The sequence below is a fragment of the Macaca fascicularis genome, chromosome X, assembly GCF_037993035.2.
Source record: "Macaca fascicularis isolate 582-1 chromosome X, T2T-MFA8v1.1".
In the NCBI taxonomy this organism is placed as follows: Eukaryota; Metazoa; Chordata; class Mammalia; order Primates; family Cercopithecidae; genus Macaca; species Macaca fascicularis.
Genome location: NC_088395.1, coordinates 146,065,002 through 146,092,232, shown reverse-complemented (window position 1 = coordinate 146,092,232; position 27,231 = coordinate 146,065,002). Strand labels below are relative to the sequence as shown.

General features: G+C 37.8%; 1 protein-coding gene across 6 annotated transcripts in view; it reads left to right on the top strand.

The window, feature by feature from the left end:
• Window positions 1–27,231, top strand: part of ATP11C (ATPase phospholipid transporting 11C (ATP11C blood group)) — a 203,760-nt gene that overhangs the window by 89,435 nt on the left and 87,094 nt on the right. For 5 of the 6 annotated variants that reach the window (XR_012429817.1, XM_015443943.4, XM_015443940.4 and 2 more), the window contains exons 2-5: window positions 15,275–15,394; window positions 22,298–22,387; window positions 24,780–24,860; window positions 26,751–26,858. Coding sequence is in view for 4 of the 6 variants with exons in the window: in XM_015443943.4 (XP_015299429.1) it covers window positions 15,275–15,394; window positions 22,298–22,387; window positions 24,780–24,860; window positions 26,751–26,858 (399 nt within the window). In the remaining 2 variants the exon portion in view is untranslated. Of the gene's footprint in view, window positions 1–8,207; window positions 8,270–15,274; window positions 15,395–22,297; window positions 22,388–24,779; window positions 24,861–26,750; window positions 26,859–27,231 lie in introns of all 6 variants that reach the window. The other variant, XM_074029048.1, reaches the window with a different exon arrangement.

Genomic DNA, 27,231 nt, shown 5'->3' with positions numbered 1-27,231 from the left:
TATCTAAATAAATAATATCTGTTAATCATTGAGATGTTATTCTTTAAAATGTAATTTTTAGGTTCTAAAAGATGCAAAGATAATGTTATATCACATCAGTGTCCTTTGACAGCTTTGGCAGAGTCTTAAAATTTTTTTTTTTTTTATTTCCATAGGTTTTTGGGGGAACAAGTGGTATTTGGTTACATGAGTAAGTTCTTTAGTGGTGATTTGTGACATTTTGGTACACCCATCACCCGAGCAGTATACACTGAACCCAATTTGTAGTCTTTTATCCCTCTTCCCCCTCCCACCCTTCAGAGTCTTTTTTTTGTATGGGACTTTATAACATTATCTTTGCACTTTTTTTGAAGCCTGAAATTTTTTTGTTTGTTTTTGTTTTGGAGACAGAGTCTTGTTCTGTCACCCAGGCTGGAGTGCAATGGTGCGATCTCGGCTCACTGCAACCTCTGGCTCCCAAGTTCAAGTGATTCTCCTGCCTCACCCTCCTGAGTAGCTGGGATTACAGGTGTCCGTCACGACTCTCGGCTAATTTTTGTATTTTTAGTAGAGACGGGTTTTGCCATGTTGGCCAGTCTGGTTTCGAACCCCTGACCTCAGGTGATCTGCCCACCTCCGCCTCCCAAAATGCTGGAATTACAGGCATGAGCCACCATGCCTGGCCCAAACCTGCAATTTTTAATTCCACGTGTATTGTCTTCTCATGTGTATTAGTTTGTAAGTGTTATTTCTCCCTGCTCTGCTTGCAGAGAAATCAATGCTGTGAAAAATACCCTGCCCCAGTTTATGATTATTAAGTGAGATAAACTTTAAAAGAGAACAGCTCATGGCTGGCTGATGTGAATGTTTGCCTTGTGCCCAGCCTCTGTTCCATGGTACACACTAGTGCCGGGTGATAGGCCCTTCTGAAAACCTTTTACCATTGTCCTTGTATTTTATGGCAGGTTATGTTCACAGAAAACTTTCTGTAAGTCAAAATAATGTAAATTGAATCTGATTTTCTTCACAGAAGCAATATTACATTAGGGATTATATCTCTGGCCTAAAGCCTGACTTTTTATAAAAATAGAAATAGCTGTAACCATCATTTTAATCAACTGTTTAATCATCTGGAAATGATGATTCTGAATACTGTTCAGGAGAAAATTGTCTGAAGTATGTTTAAAATCAGTTAACAAGGCATCACAATAACCAGTCACATTAAATTATGTTTAATGAACTAAAGTGTCGTAGTAGACTATACAAAGTTTTTGTCATAATCACTGCCTTGTTTTTACTGAAACTACTTAGAAGATTGTTTTTCTTAAAACAGTTTCTGCAAAGTCAAGAACTTCTCACAGGATTTCTTTTAGTAAATTTTGATAGGTATGCTTAAGGAGACTTCTGGGGGAGACTTTGAAGAGACTTGGTATTATGGCTTTTTGAGAAACTGAATTGAGATTTTCTTCATGCTTTGCTTTGCTCATTGTAAATTCCCTGTAGCAGGCATAGATTTTGGAGAACAAGTTATTGGTCTGTCTTCATTTTGATTGTCACCAGAGAAGGGTTAATGATAAAGTTATGGTTGTTGAGATCTGAAGGATTATTATCAGTAGTTAAAGAGGGAAGAGTATTCTATGCTGAGGGAAACAGTGGAATACTGAGGGACAAGAAGGGTCCTGCGGCTTACCTGGAATGGAAAAAAGGCCAATTGGTTACAATAGAGAAAGAGAAGAGGAGGGCAAATGAAGTTGGGGAAATAGGAGGAAGAGACCAGACTGGGTATAAAACTTTGCAGGTCAGAATAAGGATTTTATTTTTCAGTTCTAAGATCAGTGGGAAACCATTCAAGTGGGGCCTGGAGGAGCAATATGATCAGGTTTGTGCTGCACATGGTTGTTGTGTGGTCCTGGCTAGGTTAGCCCTCAGGGTACTGTGCAGCCATCATTCTTGGCACTTAGCTGATTTGTATGAGCATTTGATGAATGCCTGGTCTCCCCTCTTGCTATACTCTAAGCTCCTTGAAGGCAGGGACTGTGTCTTTTATTCATCACCCTGTCTCTAGTGCTGTACACATAGTAGGAGCTCGATAAATATTGGTTGAATGGTTGTATCAACTGTGTTAACAGATTTACCTTGTGACCTGCTATTAGTCAAGGGAGTTACTTTTTTATTGAGGTGAAATTCACATAACATAAAACTAACCATTGTAAAGTGAACAATTTATTGGAATTTAGTACATTTATATTTTTTATAACCACTAACTTGTACCGAGTTCCAGAACATTTTTATCTCCTAAAAAGGAAACTCCATACTTATTAGTTACTCTGTATTCTCCCCTCCCCCTAGCACCTGGTAACTACCAAAATGCTTTCTGTTTTTATGGATTAACCTATTCTGCATATTTCATATGATGGAATTATACAATATGTGACCTTTTGTATCTGGCTTCTTTCACTTGGCATAATGTTTTTGAGATTCATTCACATTTTAGAACATATCAATGCTTCATTCATTTTTATGGCTGAATAATATTTTGTTGTATGGATATACCACATTTTGTTTATCCATTCATCAGTTATGCACATTTGAGTTGTTTCCATCTTTTTTTTTTTTTTTTTTTTGAGACAGAATCTCGCTCTGTTGCCCTGGCTGGAGTGCAGTGGTGTGATCTCGCTCGATGTAATCTCTGCCTCCTGGGTTCAAGTAATTTTCCTGCCTCAGCCTCCCGAGTAGCTGGGATTACAGGCATCTGCCACCACACCCAGCTAATTTTTGTATTGTTAGTAGAGACGGGGTTTCACCATGTTGGCCACGCTGGCTTGAACTCCTGACCTCAGGTAATCCGCCTCCCAAAGTACTGAGATTACAGGCATGAGCCACTGCGTCCGGCTGTTTCCACCTTTTGAATAGTGCTGCTATGAACATGCGTCCACAAGTTTTTGTTCTAATACCTGTTTTCAATTATTTTGGGCCTATACTTAGGAGTGGAATTGCTGGGTCATATGATAATTCTATGTTTAACTTTTTAATGAACTGCCAAACTGTTTCTCATAGCAGCTGAATCATTTTACAGTCCCACCAGCAATGTATGAGGGTTCCAGTTTCTCCACATCCTTGCCAGCACGTGTTATTTTCTTTCAGGCTGTTCATTCACACCTTCTGGAATGCGTGAATGAACTTCCCCTTATTTGCAGTGAATATTTCATTCCTTGGTGCTTTATCACATTGTTATTTCACAGTATGAAAATTGAAGTGAAACTCAAAGGTACACTGGACAGAATTGGATTCTAAATTCATAACATTTGAGTCCAACAGCATTCTGGTACATTGCTTTCTGAGATAGACCTGCAACTATTAGGAGAACCCCACTTTTTCTCTTATATACTATTTTTAGGATTGAAGAAGCAGTCTAAAGGACTAATCTCACATCCAGAGAAGTTTCTTCCTTCTGAACATATAAAGCATTTAACGACTCTTCTATTGGAGGTGTCTTTTGAGAGTCGCATTGGGAATTATAAGAAAGCCCCATGTAGTCTTATAGCAGAACGTTCTCATCATAGGTAATTTTCTATTGGTTTGACACATTTGTATTTCTACCCTTCTTCTTTTTGTTTTTGTTTTGTTTTGTTTTACTTTAGCTGTGCTCAGCTTGCAGGGAATAGTTGTATTTGCTTATAGTAAATGACTGGGAGCCAAGCTGAGATGTCAGCAGAACATCATAGAATACTCAAGTACACTGACTATATAAAGATCATTACAGATTTCTGCCCATTTGAAGTAATCAGACTATCAGTTCACCATTAATTTGAGGTCTATCAGTCCTCATTAATAATGCTACCAATGCAAATGCACTTCAATTTCCATTCTTTGAGGACTGCCTATATTTCATTGGGTTCTGCCATTTTTCTACCGTTAAGTAATGTTATAACTATTTTCTATTTGACAGCATTTAAAACGTTTTACATCATATCTGAGTTTACAAAGTAGAGTAAGAATAGACTTAGAATTGCATTAATATGTTGCACACACATATGCTTTTTATAATAATGTAAAGTGGAGTGAAATGCATTGCAGTCAGGAGAATTGAGTCTTTATGAACTTTTAATTTTTGAGTACTAGTCATAACTAAGCTGCTTGCATTCCACTGAGCAAAGGTTTCTTAATGAAGAAACCTACAACTACTATGTTGTTTCATGATTTAGCTGAAAGCATTAGTTTCTGTTTAAAGCTTCCTAGGCATTTTTTAATGTTGGCTGTAAATTCTTATAATGGTTCTGGATACCCCCTAGGTGTGCTTTAGAAATACCCCACTGCTATTTTCAAGCATATACTTGAATAGAACTTCTAACTACTGTTTGTCCTATTTGGTAAAAAACATTTGTTTTGTGGAAAATTGTTTGGTTTGAGGGTGGTTTGGCCTTTAGTGTGAGTGGTGTTTGTTTTCGCAAAGTCATGAATTTTGAATGTATCCACTCTAATAAAAATTATTTCAAATGGCTTTATCTCTCCCCCCTGCCCCCGTGTGTGTGTGTGTGTGTGTGTGTGTGTGTGTGTGTGTGTTTTCATTTGACTGCAGAAATCCTGTGTACAGGTAAGATTTGTATTCTAAGAGGTTTATTAATTTTAAAAATTGCCCTTATGGTAGTTAATTCTAACCTGATTTACTTGCGGTTGTTTGTACCTTGGTTGCTGGGAAGTGAATTTCATTCCCTTTTATCAGAGGAGTAAACACTTTCCCTAGGGTAACAGGCACATATGAGAAGGCATTCATTTTTTCACATTTAAAGATTACCATTAAGTAAATTGCTACTGTAGTGCTTTAAGTGAGCATCTTAAAAGCCTGAAAGAACCAGTGTACCCTCTAGTGTACCAAAAGTAGCACCCTGAAGGAGTTTTATCTAGTCAGTTTGTACTTAAACATTTTTTTTTTAATTATACTTTAAGTTCTAGGGTACATGTGCACAACGTGCAGGTTTGTTACATATATGTACATGTGTACATATATGTACATGTTACAACATGTGTCATGTTGGTGTGCCGCACCCATTAACTCGTCATTTGCATTAGGTATATCTCCTAATGCTATCCCTCCCCTCTCCCCACAATAGGCCCCAGTGTGTGATGTTCCCCTTCCTATGTCCAAGTGATCTAATTGTTCAATTCCCACCTATGAGTGAGAACATGCGGTGTTTGGTTTTCTGTTCTTGCGAAAGTTTGCTGAGAATGATGGTTTCCAGCTGTATCCATGTCCCTACAAAGGACACGAACTCATCCTTTTTTATGGTTGCATAGTATTCCATGGCATATATGTGCCACATTTTCTTATAAATCATGCTGCTATAAAGACACATGCAGACATATGTTTATTGCGGCACTATTCACAATAGCAAAGACTTGGAATCAACCCAAATGTCCATCAGTGACCAACTGGATTAAGAAAATGTGGGACTTAAACATTGTTTTAAAGGCATTAGCACGTGAACCTTTCCCTGGTCTTTGTGACTTTTCATGATGTTTCATTGATTTTTTTTCCCTCCTTTTCTGCTTTGAAGCCTGACATTTTTTTGTTTGTTTTTGTTTTGGAGACAGTCTTGTTCTGTCACCCAGGCTGGAGTGCATTGGTGCGATCTCGGCTCACTGCAACCTCCAGCTCCCGGGTTCAAGCGATTCTCCTGCCTCACCCTCCTGAGTAGCTGGGATTACAGGCGCCCGTCACCACTCCCGGCTAATTTTTGTATTTTTAGTAGAGACGGGTTTTGCCATGTTGGCCAGTCTGGTCTCGAACCCCTGACCTCAGGTGATCCGCCCACCTCAGCCTCCCAAAGTGCTGGAATTACAGGCATGAGGCACCGTGCCTGACCCAAACCTGCAATTTTTTATTCCACGTATATTGTCTTCTCGTGTATATTAGTTTGTAAGTTATTCTTTATCCTGAAACAGGGAGTAATCTCTTCCTCACCCTTGGATGTTTTGTTTTGTTTTGTTTTAGGGGACTAGGCTAAAACAGGTGGCAAATGATGGAACATCCAAAGCCACATTTCAAGTTTTTTTTTTTTTTTTTTTTGAGATGGAGTCTCGCTCTGTCACCCAGCTGGAATGCGGTGGTGCGATCTCAGCTCACTGCAGCCTCTGCCTCCCGGGATCAAGTGATTCTCCTGCCTCAGCCTCCGAGTAGGTGGAATTACAGATGTGTACCACTATGCCCGGCTAATTTTTGTGGTTTTAGTAGAGACGGAGTTTTGCAATGTTGGCCAGGCTGGTTTCAAACTCCTGACCTCAAGTGATCTGCCCACCTCGGCCTCCCAAAGTGCTAGAATTATAGGCGTGAGCCACCGCACTCGGCCGGCCACACTTCAAGTTTTATTGCTAGAAAATCTGTCCCTACTAGCTGGGTGCGGTGGCTCACGGCTGTAATCCCAGCACTTTGGGAGGCCGAGGCAGGTGGATCACCTGAGGTCAGGAGTTCGAGACCAGCCTGGCCAACATGGTGAAACCCCGTCTCTACTAAAAATACAAAAATTAGCCGGGTGTGATGGCGGGCGCCATGTAATCCCAGCTATTCAGGAGGCTGAGGCAGGAGAATTGCTTGAACCCAGGAGTAGGAGGTTGCAGTCAGCCGAGATTGCACCATTGCACTCCAGCCTGGGTGACAAGAGTGCAACTCCGTCTCAAAGAAAATCTGGCCCCACTTTCCCCTGCTTCATTTTAGATCAGATTATTTGGTCAAGTCCCCTCCAAGTTACATGTGAAGAAACCAATGCCAGGACTTCCACAAGACACATATAGACCAATTGATGGTAGAAGGCTAATAGGACCTCGATCTCCTGGTTTCTTCCCTCTCTTTATTAAGCTTTAGAAGCAAAAACACCCACCTAGGATCATAGCCAAATACTTAATTTTACCCATTTTTGGCATACATGGATAGAAATCATCACAAATGCAACAGTGATCTCACCTCATACCCTTGAGTGCTTTGCCAGTATAGCTGATTGTGAATACCTTATGTTTTTCCTACCAGTAGACTCTAGCATAGATGTAGCCCAGATATGTAGACATGTTTGCTGAGCTAAGAGGTGTATTCCCGTAGCATTGCCCAAAACATGCTGTACAGAATGTCATGTCACTGTAATTTCCTTGTGGGAAAAAAGTTCTGTGGTCAAAAAATTCTGGGAAATGCTGACTTACACAAAGTTAAAAAAGGTTTCTTTAAGACTTTATGGAGCTTTTACTACGTGGGTATGCATTGTGAATAGCCAGGAGGAGGGGTGGGCTTCCCCTTTCTCTAAGGAACCTCATTATTAACTTGTTCCATGTAATTCAGTCTGGGGAACATTGAGTGTGGTATCCTGATATTCTTGCCATTCATCTTACTGTGGCATTCCTAGTTGGCAGTACTCAAAGGCACATTAAAATTTAGCAATCTAAACAATTTTTATTTATATGTAAGGCATTACTGAATATTTGTCATGCTCTTTTATGTTTCAATATCCAAGTTATATATCGCACTTCAAACGTCTTGCTAATTTATATAGTCGCTTTTAAGCATGTTTTAGGAATAATTACAATCAGATCATCTGTTATATTTATAGCGGCATCCAGTCTTTATAGTGCACAAAAGCTTCAAATCCAAGGCTTTGGGGAGAGGGAAGAGATGATGGAGAGACAGTGTCAATAATTCCTGTGCAGTTCCCAAGCGCCTGTGTGCTCTGCCACAAAGGGAGAAACGAATTCCTATTTTTACTGTCAGGGTGTCAGACCAACAGTTCCAAAATACTAACGGTATATGTTCTGGACAGCAGCCTCCATAAGCTCCTCGAGTGGCCCTCATTTGTCATCAAACATGGCACTTGTCAGCCTCCCTGGCTAACTCTAGTGCTCTTCATGAACACTGAAGAACTGTTTTCAAAAGCAAGCACTCTCTGCTAGTGGACCATAACTCTTCCTGCCCTTTTAGGCAGGGGTAGCACCAAAATTTCCTGTGCCTCTTCTGTAGAGCCAGAAACTTTCTTGCTTTAAATAAAACATTTACATGTGGGTTATGTTGAGGACATTGCCTAGTTCCGTGCTGGCCCAGTTGTTAGAGTTTTAATATTCCCATAGTTTAACATCTGCAAACCTCATCCTTTGTTCCTGTGAATAGTTTACAGTCATTTAAAGTGATTTCTGGGTGTTTCTGTTAATCCTGCTGTAAGCAGTCTGTTACGTTATGTGCCCTTATTTTACAGATAAGGAAATGAAGCTCAACTAAGTCATTTTCTCCAGGTCTCATTTTGAAGAAAAAAGAAAGGTATAAATAATATTTCTCAAAGTCATAACTGTCTTGCTTCCCCTGTCCCCTCCAGATTTTGCCCTGAAAGCCTTCCCTATAGGAAGAATGTTTTTTTTAAAGAGATGGAGTCTTACTCTGTTGCCTAGGCTGGAGTGCAGTGGTGATCATAGTTCACTGTAACCTTGAACTTCTGGGCTTAAGTGGTCCTCCTGCCTCAGGCTCCCTGGTGGGTAGGACTAGAGGTGTGTGCCAACATGCTCCACTAATTAAATTTTTTTTTTTTTTTTTGGTAAAGACAGGGGTCTCACCGTGTTTGACCAGGCTGGTCTGGAACTCTGGGCCTCAAGCAAAGCATTGGGATTACAGGTCCAAGCCACTGTGCCAGGTCCAGGAAGAATGCACCCCCTGCCCCAAAACCCCTTACTTTCTTCATTTATTCAACTAAGCCGTGCTCCACAATGGAAACTGGCTTTTTACCTACCTCTTTTGTTGGGGATGTTAAGAAAAGTTATAGCCTGGATGTGCTGTTTAAATTAATTACATTTACAACTCGGGCAGTTTTTAAGCCAGTTTGCTTTTTGTATGGTTTTTAACAGTTTACTTGGAAAAATGCATTCATTGTTTTTGCTGGACACACTCCAACTTATATTTGAACTGGCAGACCTTTCTAGAAAACTTATCACTTTTATAGTAATGACACTATCATTGAAAAAAAGAAAGAAAACCCTGTTCGGGTCGTCAGACACCCGTTTTACGATATTTTTTCTTTTGCTCCAGCTAGAGTTTCTTATCTCTTCTTACACTGTAATAAAAATTCTTCTCTGGTGATCTAGAAAGTAATTTTTGGATGAGAATTTATCTCTTCTAGGTAATGATACTGGTAAAGGCATTTTTCTCCCTAATATCCAGTGACTTTTTTCCTTGTGATTGTTAGATGTTACTGTTGGCTGCTGAGATATAACTTTCTTACCTATGAGATATCTAAATAGTGAGAAAAATCTTCCATCCCTAAGGGACCTTTCCACATAAACCATCTGCTTAGGCCTTATATATAGTCTTGCATATGTTTTTGAAGCTTGAATTTACAGTATTACTGTCACTCTCTTAGGGTGGGGAAACTCTGTATAATAGTGAATACTTAGATTATGTCGCTTCCTCTTAAACTACAACTAAAAGTTCAATTCAACTTTCCTCAGAAGCTTATTGTTTAGCCCCACTTTTTATTGTGGTCCATTTATTGTAGGCAGGGATTAGAAAAGAACTTCCCAAGATGAGGAAAAATTACTGTGTGATGTAAGATACGGACATTTTAAAATAATAACACCTTAAAATACGAAAGTTGCAAAGACAAATCAGGTCTTTTGAGAAGAATAACAAAAAGATGTTAAATGGTGCAATAATGGGGCTAAGGCCGCCAGAGTACTGCTTTGAGCTCTTAAGGAATAGACTGTTGTCTGATGCTTCCTTTGCTGCCTCCCATGGAAGTACAGGAACTAGGCAAGCCATAATTGGCTCACTTCCCAAGTTCTGGGAAACTTTACAAGGATCACTGGGGTTGGTACAAGTTGCTTGATAATCTGCAGCATTCTCTCTGAGATTTAGCTGCCATTGTGTTGCCAAATTTCTGCATGTCAGTATGCAGATGGTCCCATCTCTCCCTTCAGCCTCTGAGGTTTGTAATATATATTTTATTCTCCTCTTTTCAGCCAGGTTGAGTTTTGAGGTCTTGGGGCCTGCTTTATTCCTGCTTTTTATTTGCATGTATATTTTTATCCATTTCCTGAGGGTAATCGTAAATGGTTAGCTGGATTGTCAGCCTCACTGCTCCTATCTTTAAAGTTAAGAATCTCCTTATTTAGAGTTTTAAATTTTGTTAAGTGTTTGAAATGAAAGACTGTGTGTAGAGATGGGTAGGGTGAAAGTGAAAGGGAACTTCTGAGGCTTTGTATACTTGCTAGTTAAATTTTTGTGCATATTGTCAGGCTTTGTGTTAGGAAAGATTCTGTTAATAAGGAAAGTTGAGTTGCTGAGACCCCAAAGGAACACTGAGAGTCGTAGGTTACTTCCTATAAATGGAAGAACCTGAATCGTTAAAAGATAAAATTCCTGTTAGAATCCTGAATCACAGAATGTTTACAGTATTTTTGATCCATCAACTTTCTACTAGCAATCCTTTAATGAAGCTGCATTTCAGTCTTTAGAGCCACAATTTCTGTAGCCCTGAAGTTCTTGGAGTAAGGGCATGGTGGGGGAAGGATGATCAGATTGGGAATACTTAGAATTGATTGTCCCTGGTGAAATTAAACTGCTCAGTGGATCACTTTGAGATAATGAAAGGTCCACTCTGAGCTTGCAAACAAGGCATTGCTCTTATCCAAATCCTCATGGTCAGTGCTTTTTCTTAAGCATTGTGCTTGGTGATTTAGGTGTTTGTGTGAGGCTTAATGTCCATTTCCTATAGCAGTTTTTATTCAATTAAATGTGCTGCCATTGGGTAATGCCTAATTAGAGAAATCTTTGTGTTTAGGAATAAGCTTTGTGTATTCATTTGTCCTTTGGTCAGGTGTTTGAGAATTTCAGTAAATATGACTGTAATTAAGCTTTAAAGGCAGAACAACACAAAATTCCCCATCAGTCTTGCTTCACTTCCTTTGGCAAAAGGAGGAGAGACAGCTTAATCACTTAAGTTGCAGTAAAAGCAAAATCTGAAAAGTGCAGTTTTAAGGATCATTTTAGAGTTATGATTGTAAATTACACATCAGATTTATTCATCTTTGGTTGTTATAATGGAGTGGGCTTGGAAACCTCAGCAATTTGACCACCGAATACATTGTAGTTATTTTAACCAAGAAGCTTAATACACTGGAAATGTTTCCTGGAACTGTAGGGATCTCCTCCCCGTACCCCCACCCCTTCAGCCCTAGTATGAAAATGCTGACTTCTGGGAGCCTTTTAGTAGACATCTGAAATTTTGATGAAATGTTCTTTCAATTTTGAATTTGTTTGGCCTTTTTAAGACATTATGCTGTTCAAAAATATTCCTGCTTCAGAGAAGAAAATAGCTTTGGACTGGAGCGTGGAGAACCATTTTAAATCATCATTGCCAGGTCTTCAGATTTTAATAAATTTTTTTGTTCATTTTTGAGCCAATACTTTTATTTGCTGTGGTAGCTTACAGAAAGCAGTTTGATGACCAATAAAAATAATGCTGTAACTGCCAGGGATTACATCAGTTTTAAGATTATTTGCTGATAATTCAAGTAGCTTTGCATTATATCAGGGCCTGTAGTTCTCATTATCAGTGATCTGAATAATTGATGGGAGATAACCGCATGCAAAATAAATTGTCAAAGGGAAATCTTACTTTGTGAGCAGCTTAAAATGGTTGGGTGGAACACTATTTGAGGGTTATTTGTATTTTTAACCTTTGGAAAGCAAATTGTTTATTTAAATTAAAGAAATAGTGCAAGATTATGGCTGGCATACTGAAAAGTTGTAGAATGTTGTTTAAGGACAATCACTGTTTGAAAGAGTCTGTGGCAGTAATTCTCAACAGTGCTTGCAAATTAGAATTGTCACCTGGGGAGCTTCCAGAAAAATTAAATATTAAATAAAAGAACAAGGCATCAGTTATTGTGTTTAAAGCTGTGACCAGGATTAGGAGTCAAAGATCTATGGCTAACTGATAAATATAAGTCTTCTAGCACCTGGAAAGGATATAGAGGTAGGCTTTATTTCAGATCCTGTGCCAGCTTTTATAGTAACAGTCTTGTATTGAGGTCTCTATTTTTCTTCAGTTCTTACCTAGTCAGGTCTGGAGGCAATCAAGGAACAAATTTTGTTTCCAATGGCTCTTCATTTTTTTTATGACTAGCAAAGACATAGGATTTTCCAGTTAAATGATTACTCTGTTAGGATTTTTATTGAGAGGCCATTTTGGAGTATAAATTACTTGCTTTTTTTTTTTTTTTTTTTTTTTTTTTTTTTTTACAGTATTCAGTTTATACTATGGAGGTATAAATTAGGAGTACAAAAGGTTGATTTTTATCTTGAGAAAGAAATTTACATTGCTTTCTCTGTTAATTCATATATTGTAAACATTTTAAAATATTTGCCATACTTTATTATATAGTGTGATGTGTCATTAAAATAGAGTCAGTACCAGCATATTTCAAGTTTTAAGAAATGCTGTTCTTAAGGACAATTGAATGGGAAGCAGTTCAGCACAGGATGGACTCCTAATGAATTACAATTCATTATGAGGTGCCAGGAATCACACACTCCCACTCCAGACTACACTGCGTGCCATCCAAATGGGAATTTTAAAAATGATTTCTACTTAGCGTTTCTCTGCTTTGGCAAAGACACCTACATTATTCAAAATCACAGGAACTAACACCACTGTTTTAACACTCTATATTGGCAGCAGGTGGGCAGTTATGGTGAAATTTATGTGAGTTCAACATTGCTATTTTTTACGTGAACCAAATATTATTATACAGTTGCAGGAAATTCCACCAGACATTGCAGTCTCATCAGCTTTTAGGGTGAAACAGGCATGGAAAAGTCACCTACTTCATACTACCCCACCCCCAGTCTTCAGGCACTTCTCAACCCAAACCTGTTTAGGGTAAAGAGACTGTGCTATTTTGGAAAATGCTCAGAAGTAGACATTCTGCTGCTTCTTTCAGGGTTCTGTTTCATCATCTAACAGCAATCACTGCTGGGATCTGCACACACAAAACCCCAAACCTGCATAGTAATTTCAATCCATTTTCTCCAATTTAATGGAGATAGAGGTCATTTAGGCCTTATTCAAAAAAGATCAGAGAGATAATATATGAGGAAAGCTCTTAGTAAAACTGGAAATGTCATTCAAATGTAGGGAATTCATAAAAATATCAGTGTGCCTAAAAAAATTGTATTGTTTTCTCCTTTTGTTCTTTGGCACAGATTGTAGAAGACAATTCAGTAGAAGACAATTCAGAATTGGGAAGGCACTAGTCCATTTTTGTTTTAAGTTAATCAGTGGTTGCTGTAATTGAGGGGAAAAATCTATATTGACAGCACACAACCTATCCTACTTCACTGATTCTCTACCTCCTTTGCCTCTTTCCCTTTTCCACTTGTAGAATTAACTAAGAACTTGTATAAAAGGTAAATCTGCCTCATTTACTCTGTAGCCACTTCTTCCTTGTGTGAAAAACTAAACAGCCATATGAATATTAAATTAAAGGTTGCAAATTGCGGTGTATACGTGAACTTGGCATTTTCTGTAATTCAAATTGGTACATTATAAGAGTCAGGTCTGTTGTGGAGACCACAGAGAGGCCTTAACCTGCAACAGAAGGTTGGAGCTGGGGTGAAGCCAGATAAACTATACATCTGGCAGGTGCATACACTTTCACTTTTAAGTTTTACAAAATGGATATTATGGAAAATTTGGTGCTCTTATCAGTGAGCTGTGTCAGAACCTGTATATTACAGTTGCAAACAGAGAAGTAAGCCCCTAAATCAAAGCTACCACTTGGTAAAGATACTGTTTACTGGTTTCCAGGAACTGTGTGAAAATTTACCTATGAATCATTTACTCTTAGCATGCGAAGGACCTTGGACAATCAGTTGTTCAAATGCCTTGTCTTTGGGCAGGCAGATAAATAACTAAGCTGTCCAGCATGGATACTTAACTGACTTTTTCCAGGTCTCCAGGGATCCCACAAATTCCCTTAGCACATGCCAGAGTAGCTTTCCAGTTATATACAGCCTGAGTCTCTCTTCTACTTCAGTTTGTCCCAGTTACTTTTTGCATGATTCCTTGCAAATTTCGAAGGCAATACCATAAGCTTAAGTGAAAACGCAAGGCAAAGAGGTTTTATCTATACTTTGGGGTGATTTTTAATTTTTAAATGAAGAAATAATTTTATACATACCATCTACATAAGATGCACAAATTCAGACTGGAGTACATTCAGACATTGTAGATAATTGGAAGACTGCAAATTCTAAGTAGTCTTGCTTAAAATGATTACTTTGAGGGTGGGATTTATACCTTTGACCTTTAAATAGATCATTGAAAGGAAGGAAAATCTTTGTGACTACATATATTAAAACATTTTAGGTTGGGGAATTATATTTCTAAAAAATAATGGGAATATATAAATGGATATTGGTTTCTATCATACATCCTTTGACTTAAATATGTGGTAGTCTCAGATATGGTAATACAGTACCATAAAAGGAGACTGTCCCAAATTTATATAAGAAAAGGGTATTATCCTGATTTAAGCGAAGAGAGTGAGGCCTCAGCAAAATTAAAGGGTGGGATAAAATAGAGCCCAATCTTGAAACTTGTAGATTCAGTGAGTCTACTTATTAAACATGTAAAATGGGCATGAGAAATATATTGCGTGAAATGGAACTTTACAACAATAAGACTCTGAGAGATTGCAAAATAAACTCTATCCTGTGAAGCCAAATAATTATAGTTTCTTTTTATAAAAAGTTGATCATTTATTCAATAGAGGCAGCCATTCTATTTCTGACCTTTACGCTTACACACAATTATTTTGCATTTAGAAGTAATCTGCATTATGCTTTCTGTTCTCTAGTAAGGTAGTTGAAAGGTTGTCCTCAGTAGTTGCATAATAAATGAAATATTCCCAGTCCATTCTTCTGAGTTAGTGTGTTGCTAGTGAAGGTTATGGTTAAGATTCATTTGGGCTGTGGATGAAAGAAAAATGATTGGCAGTAAAAATATTGTTTCTCTAGGGTACTTTCTTTAATCATTTTAGAATTGCACTGTTGACCTCAGAACAGTTGGTTCAAACAGCACTTTTACTAATCTTTACTATGTCAGCAAGTAAGAGCTTAGTGGATTTTGAATTCCCTAACAAGGTTTTCTCGTCTCCCTACTGCTTTCTCCCCAGATTATAGCCCAACATGCTTAGACAAGAATGCTGGACTTGGTAGAAGTGTGGAGAAATGTGATGAAAAACTGAATTTTTCCCCTTTTCTCTTGGTCAGTGTGCTGGAGAAGAGAAACGAGTTGGCACACGCACAGTGTTTGTTGGCAATCATTCAGTTTCGGGAACAGAAGCTTACGTTGCACAAAGATTTTGTGATAATAGAATAGTCTCATCTAAGGTAAGTTTTTGTTTTAACTCAATAGATGTTCATATAGTGAATCAGATAATGCATTTATTCTAATTTATGCTTCTGAGGAAACATGCATTTATATATGTGTACATGTATGTGCATGTATACGGATCATATATCAGCTATAGTAAGTATTCCTCTGAAAAACAGTTTATTTAAAAAATCACTTTGTCTTGTTATAGGTGAAATCGCTTGCCTTCCATTATGATTCACAGTGCTTGTTGATTATGCATATTACTTTAAACCTTGAAGTGTGCTAAAAATACTTATTATTTACTTGTGCAAAGCTTCCTGAATTACTCTTGAATGGATGAACTAGGATATAAATGATTTGCATTCTTTGGAGAGAGCTGTCCTGGAATGTCTTCATTTGCATTTCTTTCTAGTTCCCCTGCCAACCTCTCTACCTCCCGTCCCACTTCTCAAGTATTAATACACTCCTTTGTCCCAAAGGGTGCATGATGCTCAGTACACTGCTTCACCTGTGATCTGTTAAGAGTTAAGTCACTGCAGCTGTGTCACCGTTTGAATACCTCTTTCTTCAGCATAGTGTAGGACTAAGAGCATTGACCTGGAAGTTTGAACACCTGTATTTAAATCCTGGCCTAGCCACTTACTAGTTGCGTCACCTTGGCCAAATTAATCGCCCTGATTCTAAATGTCCTCATTGGTGAAATGGGACTAATACTCTGTGAAACCACTTCTTATAGCTCCTGGTACCCAGTAGTCATCATTCTGCAAGTGTTACTTAGCTAGTCTTTACCTCTGGCTGACCAGGTTAGGTGCTAGGTTGGCCTACTGCCATCTCTTGTAGAACAGAAGAGATCTTGAAGATTTTCCTCCCTTCCTCATGTGCCCTGGCAAGGCAGAGATAAAAGTTGGTGACATTTGGTTCACTGTATACTTGTAATCACTTAGAACCTGAAACACAAAATTATGCCCTTCCTTACAAATATATGACATTTTGGTTTTCAAATATGCATTTAATTTCTCGTTTGGGTGGTGATACAGTAGTGATCATCTTTATCTGGGAGATTAACATGTAAAATATGGTCAGGACAGGTGAAAATTTTGTTGCCTAATGAACAGATCTGTCGGCCTATAGAACATTTTATTTTGGATAAAAATGTCTATTTCCTGTTAATCTTACACACTAGTGGCAGAAATTTTATTCTCAGCCAGAGGTTTACGCACTTGTGCCTAAAATAGTGAATAGTTCTTTTACTAGAAATTTCGGCTCACCTTGTATCCAATTAAATGGTCTGTAGTCCTTTGATTCAGAATTGTGGACTTGTAGAGCTAAATGATCTTAAGAGGTTATCTTGTTCAACTCACTGACTTTACAGATGGAGAAACCAAGGCCAGAGAAATTTAGTCACATAGTCACCAAGCAGAGACAGTAATAAAACCAGGAGTAGAACTACTTTATAAGTTCTAGTTGCTCTGAATAAAGAGCCCTTTTTACATCATTGTGCTGTCTGGGTTCCTTCCTCATTTTTTTTCTTTCCTCTTGCATTGTGCTTGGCATGGGGTGACAACTCAAACGCTAACTGCTATTGTTATTTGTGTTTCTGTGATTAGTATTACAAATCTGAGTAGTACTATTGATTTCCTCAGATTCATGTGTTTCGAATGTGTGGGATACTGTCTCCTAAATGGAGGCCTTCAGGTCTACTCCGAAAAGACCAACAATGTCATAATTTGACTTTTTCTTCCTCACATTGTCTTGGCTGTTTGTATTTATACCAGAGTTTATAAAAAGATTATTTTTTCAAAATATACCATTTACAGAATACATTAGCTGCCTTCCAACTTTGTAGCAAGTGTTGATTTTCTTTCTCCACCCTTCAGTCATAAAAATAACTATCTTAATTGGACGCTGCTTTTATTTACAAATACCATTAGTAATGTGACATTATAAATGTTAAGGCAGGGAACACTGAAGACAAACATTTTGACCTACTTTAAATTTTATTTGCTTATAAAATTAATGCTTTTTAAATTTTTATTTAAAAAAATTTTTTTAGACAGAGTCTTGCTCTGTCACCCAGGCTGGAGTGCAGTGGCACGATTTTGGCTCACTGCAAGCTCCGCCTCCCGGGCTCACGCCATTTTCCTGCCTCAGCCTCCTGAGTAGCTGGGACTACAGGTGCCCACCACCATGCCTGGCTAATGTTTTGTATTTTTAGTAGACACAGGGTTTCACCATGTTAGCCAGGATGGTCTCGATCTCTTGACCTCGTGATCCACCTGCCTTGGCCTCCCAAAGTGCTGGGATTACAGGCATGAGCCACCGCGCCCGGCCTAATGCTTTTTTTTTTTTTTTTTTTTTTAATCTCCTGGGATCACAAATACTTTCTTTAGAAAAATTTGGCCTCTACAGCCTCACAAACTTTAATGTGCTCTGCAGGGATTTTGGAAATCACCAGAATTTTGTAGCTGGTGCAAAACTTGGAAATTCCCTTCTTTAGCAAAAGGAGCATTGGTTGTACTCTGCTGTAAATTTTAGGATCTTTAGTTTCCATCATATTTATCTGTTGTGTGTTTCTTTTTCCTTTAAAAATTTTTAAGATTTTTTTTAGAAATTAATTTTTTTTGTTTTGTATTTTTAGTAGAGACGGGGTTTCACCATGTTGGCCAGGCTGGTCACAAACTCCTGGCCTCAAGTAATCCCCCTGCCTCAGCCTCTGAAAGTGCTGGGATTACAGAAGTGAGTCACTGCACCCTGCCCTTTGCCCAGCTTTTAATGGAGTTGATTTTTTTTTTTTTCTTACTGTTTGAGTTCCTTATAGATTCTGGATATTAGTCCTTTGCCAGAATCATAATTCGCAAATATTTTCTCCCGTTCTATAGATTGTCTGTTTATTCTGTTGATTATTTCTTTTGCTGTGCAGCTTTTTAATTTGTTTATTTTTGGTTTTTGGGCATTTGCTTTTTTGTCTTCGTTATCAATTACTTGCCTAGGCTAATGTCCAGAAGAGTTTTTCCTAAGTTTTCTTCGGGCAGTTGACTGCTAACTTTATTATTACCTTAGATATCTGCTACTTTATTTTTACCCTTTTCTCTTTCTTTTTTGCTGCTATTCAGACACATTAAAAGTTATTTGGAGTCTTAAGTTCCTCATCAGCATTTTTAATGCTAAATCATCGGCATTTTTAATGATAAATTGGAAATCTTGGCTAAAACAACTGGTAAAAACAAGTAAAGTTCTAAAGCCTCCTTTTGCTTAAATGAAATAGTTGACTCTCAAAGCTGAGATTCTCTTCAACTTTCCTCCTTTGGGAAATTTGCTTAGTAAGTTTATAAGGTTTTAGTTTCAAGTTAAATTAGATGATACATATTTGAGGCAGTGACCCACAACTTTTTCACTTAATTTCATCTTTAGTGACCACACTTGTGTATAGATTATTTAATCCACTACAAAGCATATATAAAATGCATTGTATGTACTGGGATAGCTGGCGTTGTTTGTTTGTTTGTTTTTGAGACAGAGTCTCTCTGTCACCGAGACTGGAATGCAGTGGCACGCGATCTCGGCTCACTGCAACCTCTGCCTCATGGGTTCAAGTGATTCTCCTGCCTCAGCCTCCCAAGTAGCTGGAATTACAGGCGTGAGTCGTCATGCCCAGCCCAAAGCTGGTGTTTTCTGTATAAGTAGTTTTAAACATGTTCTAAATGTCTGGGCTGCTTTTTAAGTTTATAGTTGCACTTAAAGATAGTATAAAAGAGGCCCGGTGCAGTGGCTCACACCTGTAAACCCAGCACTTCGGAAGGCTGAGGCGGGTGAAGTTCGAGACCAGCCTGGGAGATGGTTCAAAGGAAAACCCCGTATCTACAAAAAATACAAGAATTGGCTGGGCGCGGTGGTTCATGCCTGTAATCCCAGCACTTTTGGGAGGCCGAGGCGGGCAGATTGCCTGAGCTCAGGAGTTTAAGACCAGCCTGACCAACATGGTGAAACCCCGTCTCTACTAAAAATATAAAAATTAGCCAGGTGTGGTGGCACGCACCTGTAATTCCAGCTACTCGAGAGGCTGAGGCAGGAGAATCGCTTGAACCTGGGAGGGGGAGGTTGCAATGAGCTGAGTTCACACCACTGCACTCCAGTCTGCGTGACAGAGTGAGGCTCTGTCTCCAAACAAACAAACAAACAAACAGCAACAACAAAAATTAGCCAGGCATGGTGGTGTATGCCTGTAGTCCTAGCTACTCAGGAGGCTGAGGCGGGAAGATTGCTTGAGCCTGGGAGGCAGAGGCTGCAGTGAGCTGGGAACACGCTACTGCACTCCAGCTTGTGTGACAGTGTGAGACTCTGTTTCAATAAATAAATAAATAAATAAATAAATAAATAAATAGTGTTTACTGACGTCTCCAAGCAAGAACTAACTTGTAACAAAAACTGAATTCTCATCATTGTGTCTAAAAAACTGCTATACACATTTTCTTCTTGTGATTAACTTTTTTTTTTTTTTTTGCCATGGAGGTCATGCTTGAGATAACATTGTTTTTTTTTTTGTAGCAACTGACCAAGCTGGAGAGTCTACTTTTTAGATAAACAAGTTAATTTGAATAACTTGATGTATATGGCTATAACTCAATTTCACTTTTAGTTAGAAAACTCTAAAAAGTAGACTTCTCTTGGTCTGCATTAAAATCTTACATTTGTATTATAGTAAAAAAGATGTACTAGAAACTAAGTTTACCTTTTAGGTAAACCAGTAGAGTAAATGGCTAGGGCACAAGTTTTAATAAAGATTTCTTGTATACCTTTTGTGTGCTAAATTATCGTCTAGCTATCGTTCTAGGCACCTGTGGTAAGGCGACTTATGACATGCTCCCTGATCTCATAATAGCTCATGACTTGATGAAAGAGAGAAGAGGGCAGTCATTTCCTATGAAGGGAATAATCAGAATTCCTCAAGGAAGCAGTTCATTTAATAAAACAGTGGTAAACTAACAGTTGGGACTTAAAAACGACAACAACAAAAGTATTCCCTTTTGATGTGTTTATATCACCTTTTACAGATGACTCTGTCTGTAATGCTTATTTGATTAATTAAAATCTCTTTCATTGGGGAACAGAAGGGTAACATACCAGAAGCTCAGCCATTAGCCTATTGTTGGAGTTTAGCTTATTGTTTTAGAAAGTTCATTTTAAATAATTGGGATAGTTAAAAATGCTGGTCTGACCTATGTCAGCTTCAAAGTGACTGGATCAGTGGTTTTGAGTGACTTCTGTTTTTGGTCACAAGCTACCTTGGGAATCTCATAAAAAGCGTGGACTTCCTTCTCCCAAGTGATGTACATCCATGCACAATTCTGCATTTATTTTAAAATTATCTTCTCTAACATACTTCTTGGACTCCAAGGTAGAACATTTTCTAAGTTGGTTATTGGTTGTAATGCAGCTGTTCTACTGAATATACTTGCCTCTTTTTGTCTTTTTTCTCGGAAGATTCCCTAAATTTTGAGCCTATAAGCCTTTTTAAACTGAAAGGTTAGTAAATTCCCGTATATTAAGTCGTGCTCTACAGCTTGGCTTTTCAGTCACCTCTTATTAAAGGATATGTTCTCACATATTATACAGATAATTGGGATGGGCTTTGGTAATTGGTAATAGGTAAAAGTTTCATGCTAAATTGCACAAGGTCAGAAGACGAGAACTCTTAGGCCAACTGTCAACCGCAGAACTCTCAAATATAAATTTAGCTTTTTAGGTTAAGAAACATTTCTTTCTTTCTAGTTTCTGGTCTTACTAGGTCATCTGAAAAATTCAACATTTTTTGGTCACTTTTAAATGATTCAGTCCTTGACCCTAAGGTTTCAGGGACAAAGTATGGTTGACAGTTGGCCTAAGAGTTCTGCGGTCGACAGTTGGCCTAAGAGTTCTTGTCTTCTGACCATGTGCAATTTAGCATGAAACTTTTACCTATTACCAATTACCAAAGCCCAGGCCAGAGTGGTATGTTGTTGATTAAAATGAAAGCCCTCCATGGCCCAGGGTTGTGTATACACCTTCCCAGCTGTCATGGAAATTGGAGGTACTCATAGGGGACAGAATGATTCACAGGGGTATCTGTTATGATCATCAAGACTCCAGAGGTTAGCTGAGCCAGAAATTAATGTGTTCATTCATTCCTCCAAATTATTTATTTATTATTTATTTATTTTTGAGTCAGGGTCTTGCTTTGTCGCCCAGGCTGGAGTGCAGTGGCACCATCTCAGCTCACTGCATCCTCCGCCTCCTGGGTTCAAGTGATTCTCGTGCCTCAGCCTCTCAAGTAGCTGTGACTACAGGCATGCACCACCATGTCCAGCTAAGTGTTGTATTTTTAGTAGAGGTGGGGTTTCACAATGTTGCCCAGGCTTTTTTTTTTTTTTTTGAGACAGAGTCTTGTTCTTGCTCTCTTGCCTAGGCTGGAGTGCAGTAGTGAGATCTCAGCTAACTGCAACCTCCATCTCCCAGGTTTAAGTGATTCTTCTGTCTCAGCCGCCCAAGTAGCTGGGATTACAGTGTGCACTACCACATCTGATTGATTTTTGTATTTTTAGTAGAGACGGGGTTTCACCATGTTGGCCAGGCTGGTCTTGACCTCCTAACCTCAGGTGATCTGCCTGCCTTGGCCTCCTGAAGTGCTGAAATTACAGGTGTGAGCCACTGTGCCTGGCCATCCAAATAATTTATTGTCTGCCTTGTACCAGGCACTGTGCTGAGTGTTGGGAAAATGTCTCTAAATATATGCTTATGTATATGTGTGAGATTTGGATTTCAAAATGTTGGACATACTAAATATCACTTTATATGATAATGTGGACTCAAAATCAGTCATTACTATTAAGATTTTTCAAGTTTCTTTCATAATAGTGTTCTTTTTTCTTCCTCCCTTACAGTATACACTTTGGAACTTTCTCCCAAAGAATCTGTTTGAACAGTTTAGAAGAATTGCAAATTTTTATTTTCTCATAATTTTCCTTGTACAGGTAAGAGCTCCTTAAACAGCCACTTAACTTTTAGAAACTTGATTGCTTTAAACAAATTTTCAGTCTATTTCTAACCTTAAAATGCCATGTAATTAAAGAAAGACATTCCAGAGTTTATTATAATATGACTTCTTAAAGCAGAAACATAATATTTAAAGATTATCATTTTATAAATTTCTAAAGTTGCATTTTTACTAGAAAACCTGTTGAGATTTTATTTCATTGTTACTTTCTTTGAAATTTTATGGATATCATATCTTTGCTCATCCTAGGACGACGTGTATTGTGTACTATTAAATGAAATGGAATATATCAAAATTGAAAATAGTTCAAACTAATAGTTTTATTTTGTTACATACCAGTTTCAGCCTAATTGGAAACTTCTCACTCATCTTCCTGATTACCATTTTTGCTCTCCCTCATTCATTTACTCACTTTAAGGGTGAGAGCCTAGTTAGATCAATCTGCTTCTCTGTATTCTTTCTACTGTTTTGTGTTTTAAATTTTAGACAGTTTAAATTGCATCTTCCATCTTTAAATCTGTAAGCTATTAAAATCTTTTCGTCGCCATAATTACCCCTGATAATTTTACTACATTAAAGGTACTTTTTTTCTCATTTCATTTTTTAAATGAAGCAGGAAAATCCCATTGAAATTGCTCAAATTCCCTGTTGATGCTAAGTGCTTCTGTTTACCCACTTTGAGGCTTTGAGTAAATGGTACTGTAATTGAATTTAGCCTTGCTACTTAAAATCAATCTGGGATATAATATGGGCAAGAGCCTATTTTAATCCTGAATGATGGAAGATTTGAAAAGGAGCTCCTCTGGATCCATAGTCAGATGTCTTACAGATACAGAATAAACTACCTAGAGGATTCCGCTTGAAAGAATCATTCTACTTGGTGGGCAGCGCATTTCATTTGAGTTCAGCAAACGTATACCACTCATCCACCTACTGTGTGCTGTGCAGTAGGACAGATAACAAAAATGGTAGCAGGTACAATGAAGATCAAGATATAGCTTTTATCCTCTTAAGGAATTTATGCTATAGCTGAGAAGACCAGTCACATTAACAGTCATATATTCACTTAATGTAGTAAAGCCATTCAAGAAGCATGAACAGAATGCTTTGTGTATACAGTGTAAGTTATCATTTTTTTCTACCCAAGAGGAATTTGAGAAGGCTTCAGAGAATAGATGCTATCTGAACGGAGCCTTTAAGGATTAGAAGGGGTTTACCTGGTGGAGAATGCTGAACTGGTATTTCAAGGATAGGGAAGAGATTGCCTAAAGTCACAGAGCCATGTAGAAGCGTTGCATACATGGAAGTATATGTTGTATCTACAACACAGGGTGTATGATAGAGGCAGGCCTGGTTGAGGGTTGGAGATGAGAGTCAACGAGTTGGGAGGGCAGATTGAACTCAAGATCATCCTCCTTAAATCTAGTTTTCTTTCAGTATTTCCTGTCTCAGTGAATGACAACATCCACCTAGACATGCTAACCTGATACTTGGAAGACATCTTTAATAAACACTTCTATCTGTTGCCATTTTTGCCTCCTAAATATTTATAGAACTTTTTTCCATGCCTGCCGCTAACACTCTAGTCCAAGCCATCATCTTTCACCTAGATTACAGCAATAGCCTCCTAAATAGACTCCCTGCCTTCACTCTTGTTCCCTATCTAATTCATCTTCCACAGAGCAGTGAGAATGATCTTTTCAAAATGCACTTCTGTTCATGTGACCTTTCCTTGCTTAAAACTTTCAAGGATTTCCTGCTATTTGTGGGATAAAGAATGAACAGCTTACTTTGGCCTAGAGGGCCCTGCACAGTCTGGCTCCTGCCTCCCTTTCCAGCCCCATCTCGCACCACACTCCCTCTTGCCACTGGCTTCCTTTATTTCCTAGAGACCTGCATATACTGTTCACTGTGCCTAGAAAACTACCTTTCGTCTAGTTAACTCCTGTTTGCCCTTCAGACCTCAGAATCTACACACTTGTTTTACTGTCCGATTTTTTCCTATAAGCTGCCAGCTACATGAATGCAGGGACTTGTCTCCATCTTGTTTAAAGCAATATCTTTAGAGCTTGGCTGATAATAGCACAAGGGCTGACAGAATGGTGCTCAGCAAATAGGTGGTAAGTGAATGGATATATTTCAATAAAGGGGTTAATCCAAGCTGGGATAAAAACTATGCTTGAATTTAGGAGTATTTCTTAAACTAACTGCCATGTAGTTTGCTTTTGTTTTAATGAAAATTAATATTTACCCTACTACTGGAATGTGTTTTATCTATGTTTCTGTTTGAAATGTTTGCAGCATGTAAGTGCTGCATATGAGTTAATGACAAATTTTCATTTTACTTTCAATTTAATTTGTTTACCTAGGTCACAGTAGACACACCAACTAGCCCAGTTACCAGTGGACTTCCACTTTTCTTTGTTATAACTGTTACAGCCATCAAGCAGGTAAATTTCTTATTTACACTTACACCTGCATTTCAGTCCAGGCTTGTTGGAATTGCATTATCAAAGGCTCTTTTTCATATTTATATACAGTGGGTAGTATCCTTTATGGATCTATTTTATATTTGGTTCCTCTTGAAAACCTATTAAAATGATAGTAAGGCACATCCTTCATGTATTTCCTTGTTTCCTCTTCAGTATCTGTGTGTGTGGGTGTAAACATTAAAGAAAGAGCAGGTAAAAGGTACAGCCCAGTCAGGAAATAGGAGGTAGATTTTTGATGTACATTAATTGTTTCAGTGTGGTATGTCTGTGTGGAAAAACTCCCATTTTTATGGATTTTTTAAATTGTTTATGACTGTAGCGAGAACTTAAGGGAAGAATACTTTAATTTTCTTGTTTTTTCCTTATACCGCTTCAGGGGGTAGTAGGTAGAGGGGACATTTCCTGTTTTTTGTCAGAGCTGATAGACTGCCACAGATTGTGATATGGATGTCTTTGAAGTATTTTGAACATTTTGTATGCTAGTACGTTTGAAAAATTCCAGATGAAAATGGAAACAGGAAATTGGAGGTGAAAGGGTAGGTTAACAATGTTAAGCATGTTTTGTGTCAGTCCACAGCATCTGACTATTTACAAACATACTTTTAGATGATACTTAACAAAGTACTTTTTAAAAGGATACCAAAGAAGCTTGCAAAGCAAAGGTCTTCTTAGCAGTATTGGGAACAAGATTACCTTTCCTCGTGTGGTTATCTGGTCTTATATCTTGCCTACCAGGAACTACAAGAATATTTTATCAAGTGTTCAGTTGCAAAATAAAGACTTTTGGAATGTTCTTTTCCTTAGACTGGTAGGATTATTTTCTTTAACATCATAAAATTGCTGGTTCCAAGAATAGCATGTGTGGTTTTCAAAGGCTTTTTTACTGATTCATTCCACTCCCAATACTGGTTCATGTTAGGGCCTTTATTTCTTCACCAGTATCACAAAATGTACTCTATAAAGTGATAGCCTAGCATTGTCATAAAGAGGACAGAAGAAGAATGGATATAGCACCTGAGGGGAAAAAAGTCGGGGGAGGCGATGAAGAGATTTTTCAAACAGTTGTATTTGAAAAGGTACAGACATTATTACAACGAAAAAAGGCAAAGGTATATAAAAAAGGAGAGGAGGTCATGCTCAAACATTCATGAGCATCCTCCTTCTTTAATCTTTTGGCTTAAATCTACTTTAGGTGAAAAGTCCAAAGTAAAATGAGCCATTTAATCTTTCTCTGATTACTTTTAACTGTAAAAGATGAATACCAATTTATATTTTCTTTTATCACCAAGTCAGTTGAAAAGTTTAGCTGTTGATCTCTAAAACTTATCATAGCTTCTCTGCTAAAACAATCCTAGCTTGCCTTTTCTATTCTCTGTGGGTGAGAAATAATTAAAATATTCCCTCGGAGATGATTACTCGAACAGTTTACTACAGCATATACAAAAGATTATATGTAAGTGATTATGGCTATAAGAAAATACAAACTCAGGACAATCTTTTATTCAAATTAAAAAGTAGGGAGAATTAACATTAACTCAAATAAGAGTACAATTAAAATAAATCATAGCCTTTCACACATGAAAAACAGTAAGTCTCCAGTGCTTGTGTTTTCATTAATGTTTAAAGAATGGAGAATACTTTTAACACAATAAAGCTATTTATCTAAGGAGTATTTTGAAAATGTATCTCAGATTTGCTATTAAAATGCGTAGCATTGTCTCTAGCATTCTGAGTTTAAATTAATGCTATAATTATAAATATTTGGTGTTGACTCATGGGAGGATATATAAATTTATTAACAGCGTTATTTCATCTGAACTCGATTATATAGTTATTTTTATGTTTCAGGGATATGAAGATTGGCTGAGACATAGAGCTGACAATGAAGTCAACAAAAGCACTGTTTACATTATTGAAAATGCAAAGCGAGTGAGAAAAGAAAGTGAAAAAATCAAGGTAGTTTTTCTTATTCCACTCCTTTTTTAATGGTAAAAATACACCTTTTAAAAGTGTATAATTTAGTGTCACTTAGTACTTCATAATGTTGTGCAACTGTTAACTCTATCTAGTTCCAGAACATTTTCATCCCCTAAAAAGGAAACCCTATACCCATAAGCGGACACTCCACATTTCTCCCTCCTCCCAGGCCCTGGCAATACTAACCTTCTTTCTGTCCCTATGGATGTATGTATTTTGAATGTTTCATATAAATGCAATTATATACTATGTGTCCTTTTTGTCTAGCTTCTTTCACTCAGAATGTTTTTTTTTGGGGTTCATCTGCATTATAGTATATAGCAGCATTTCATTCCTTTTGATGACTGAATAA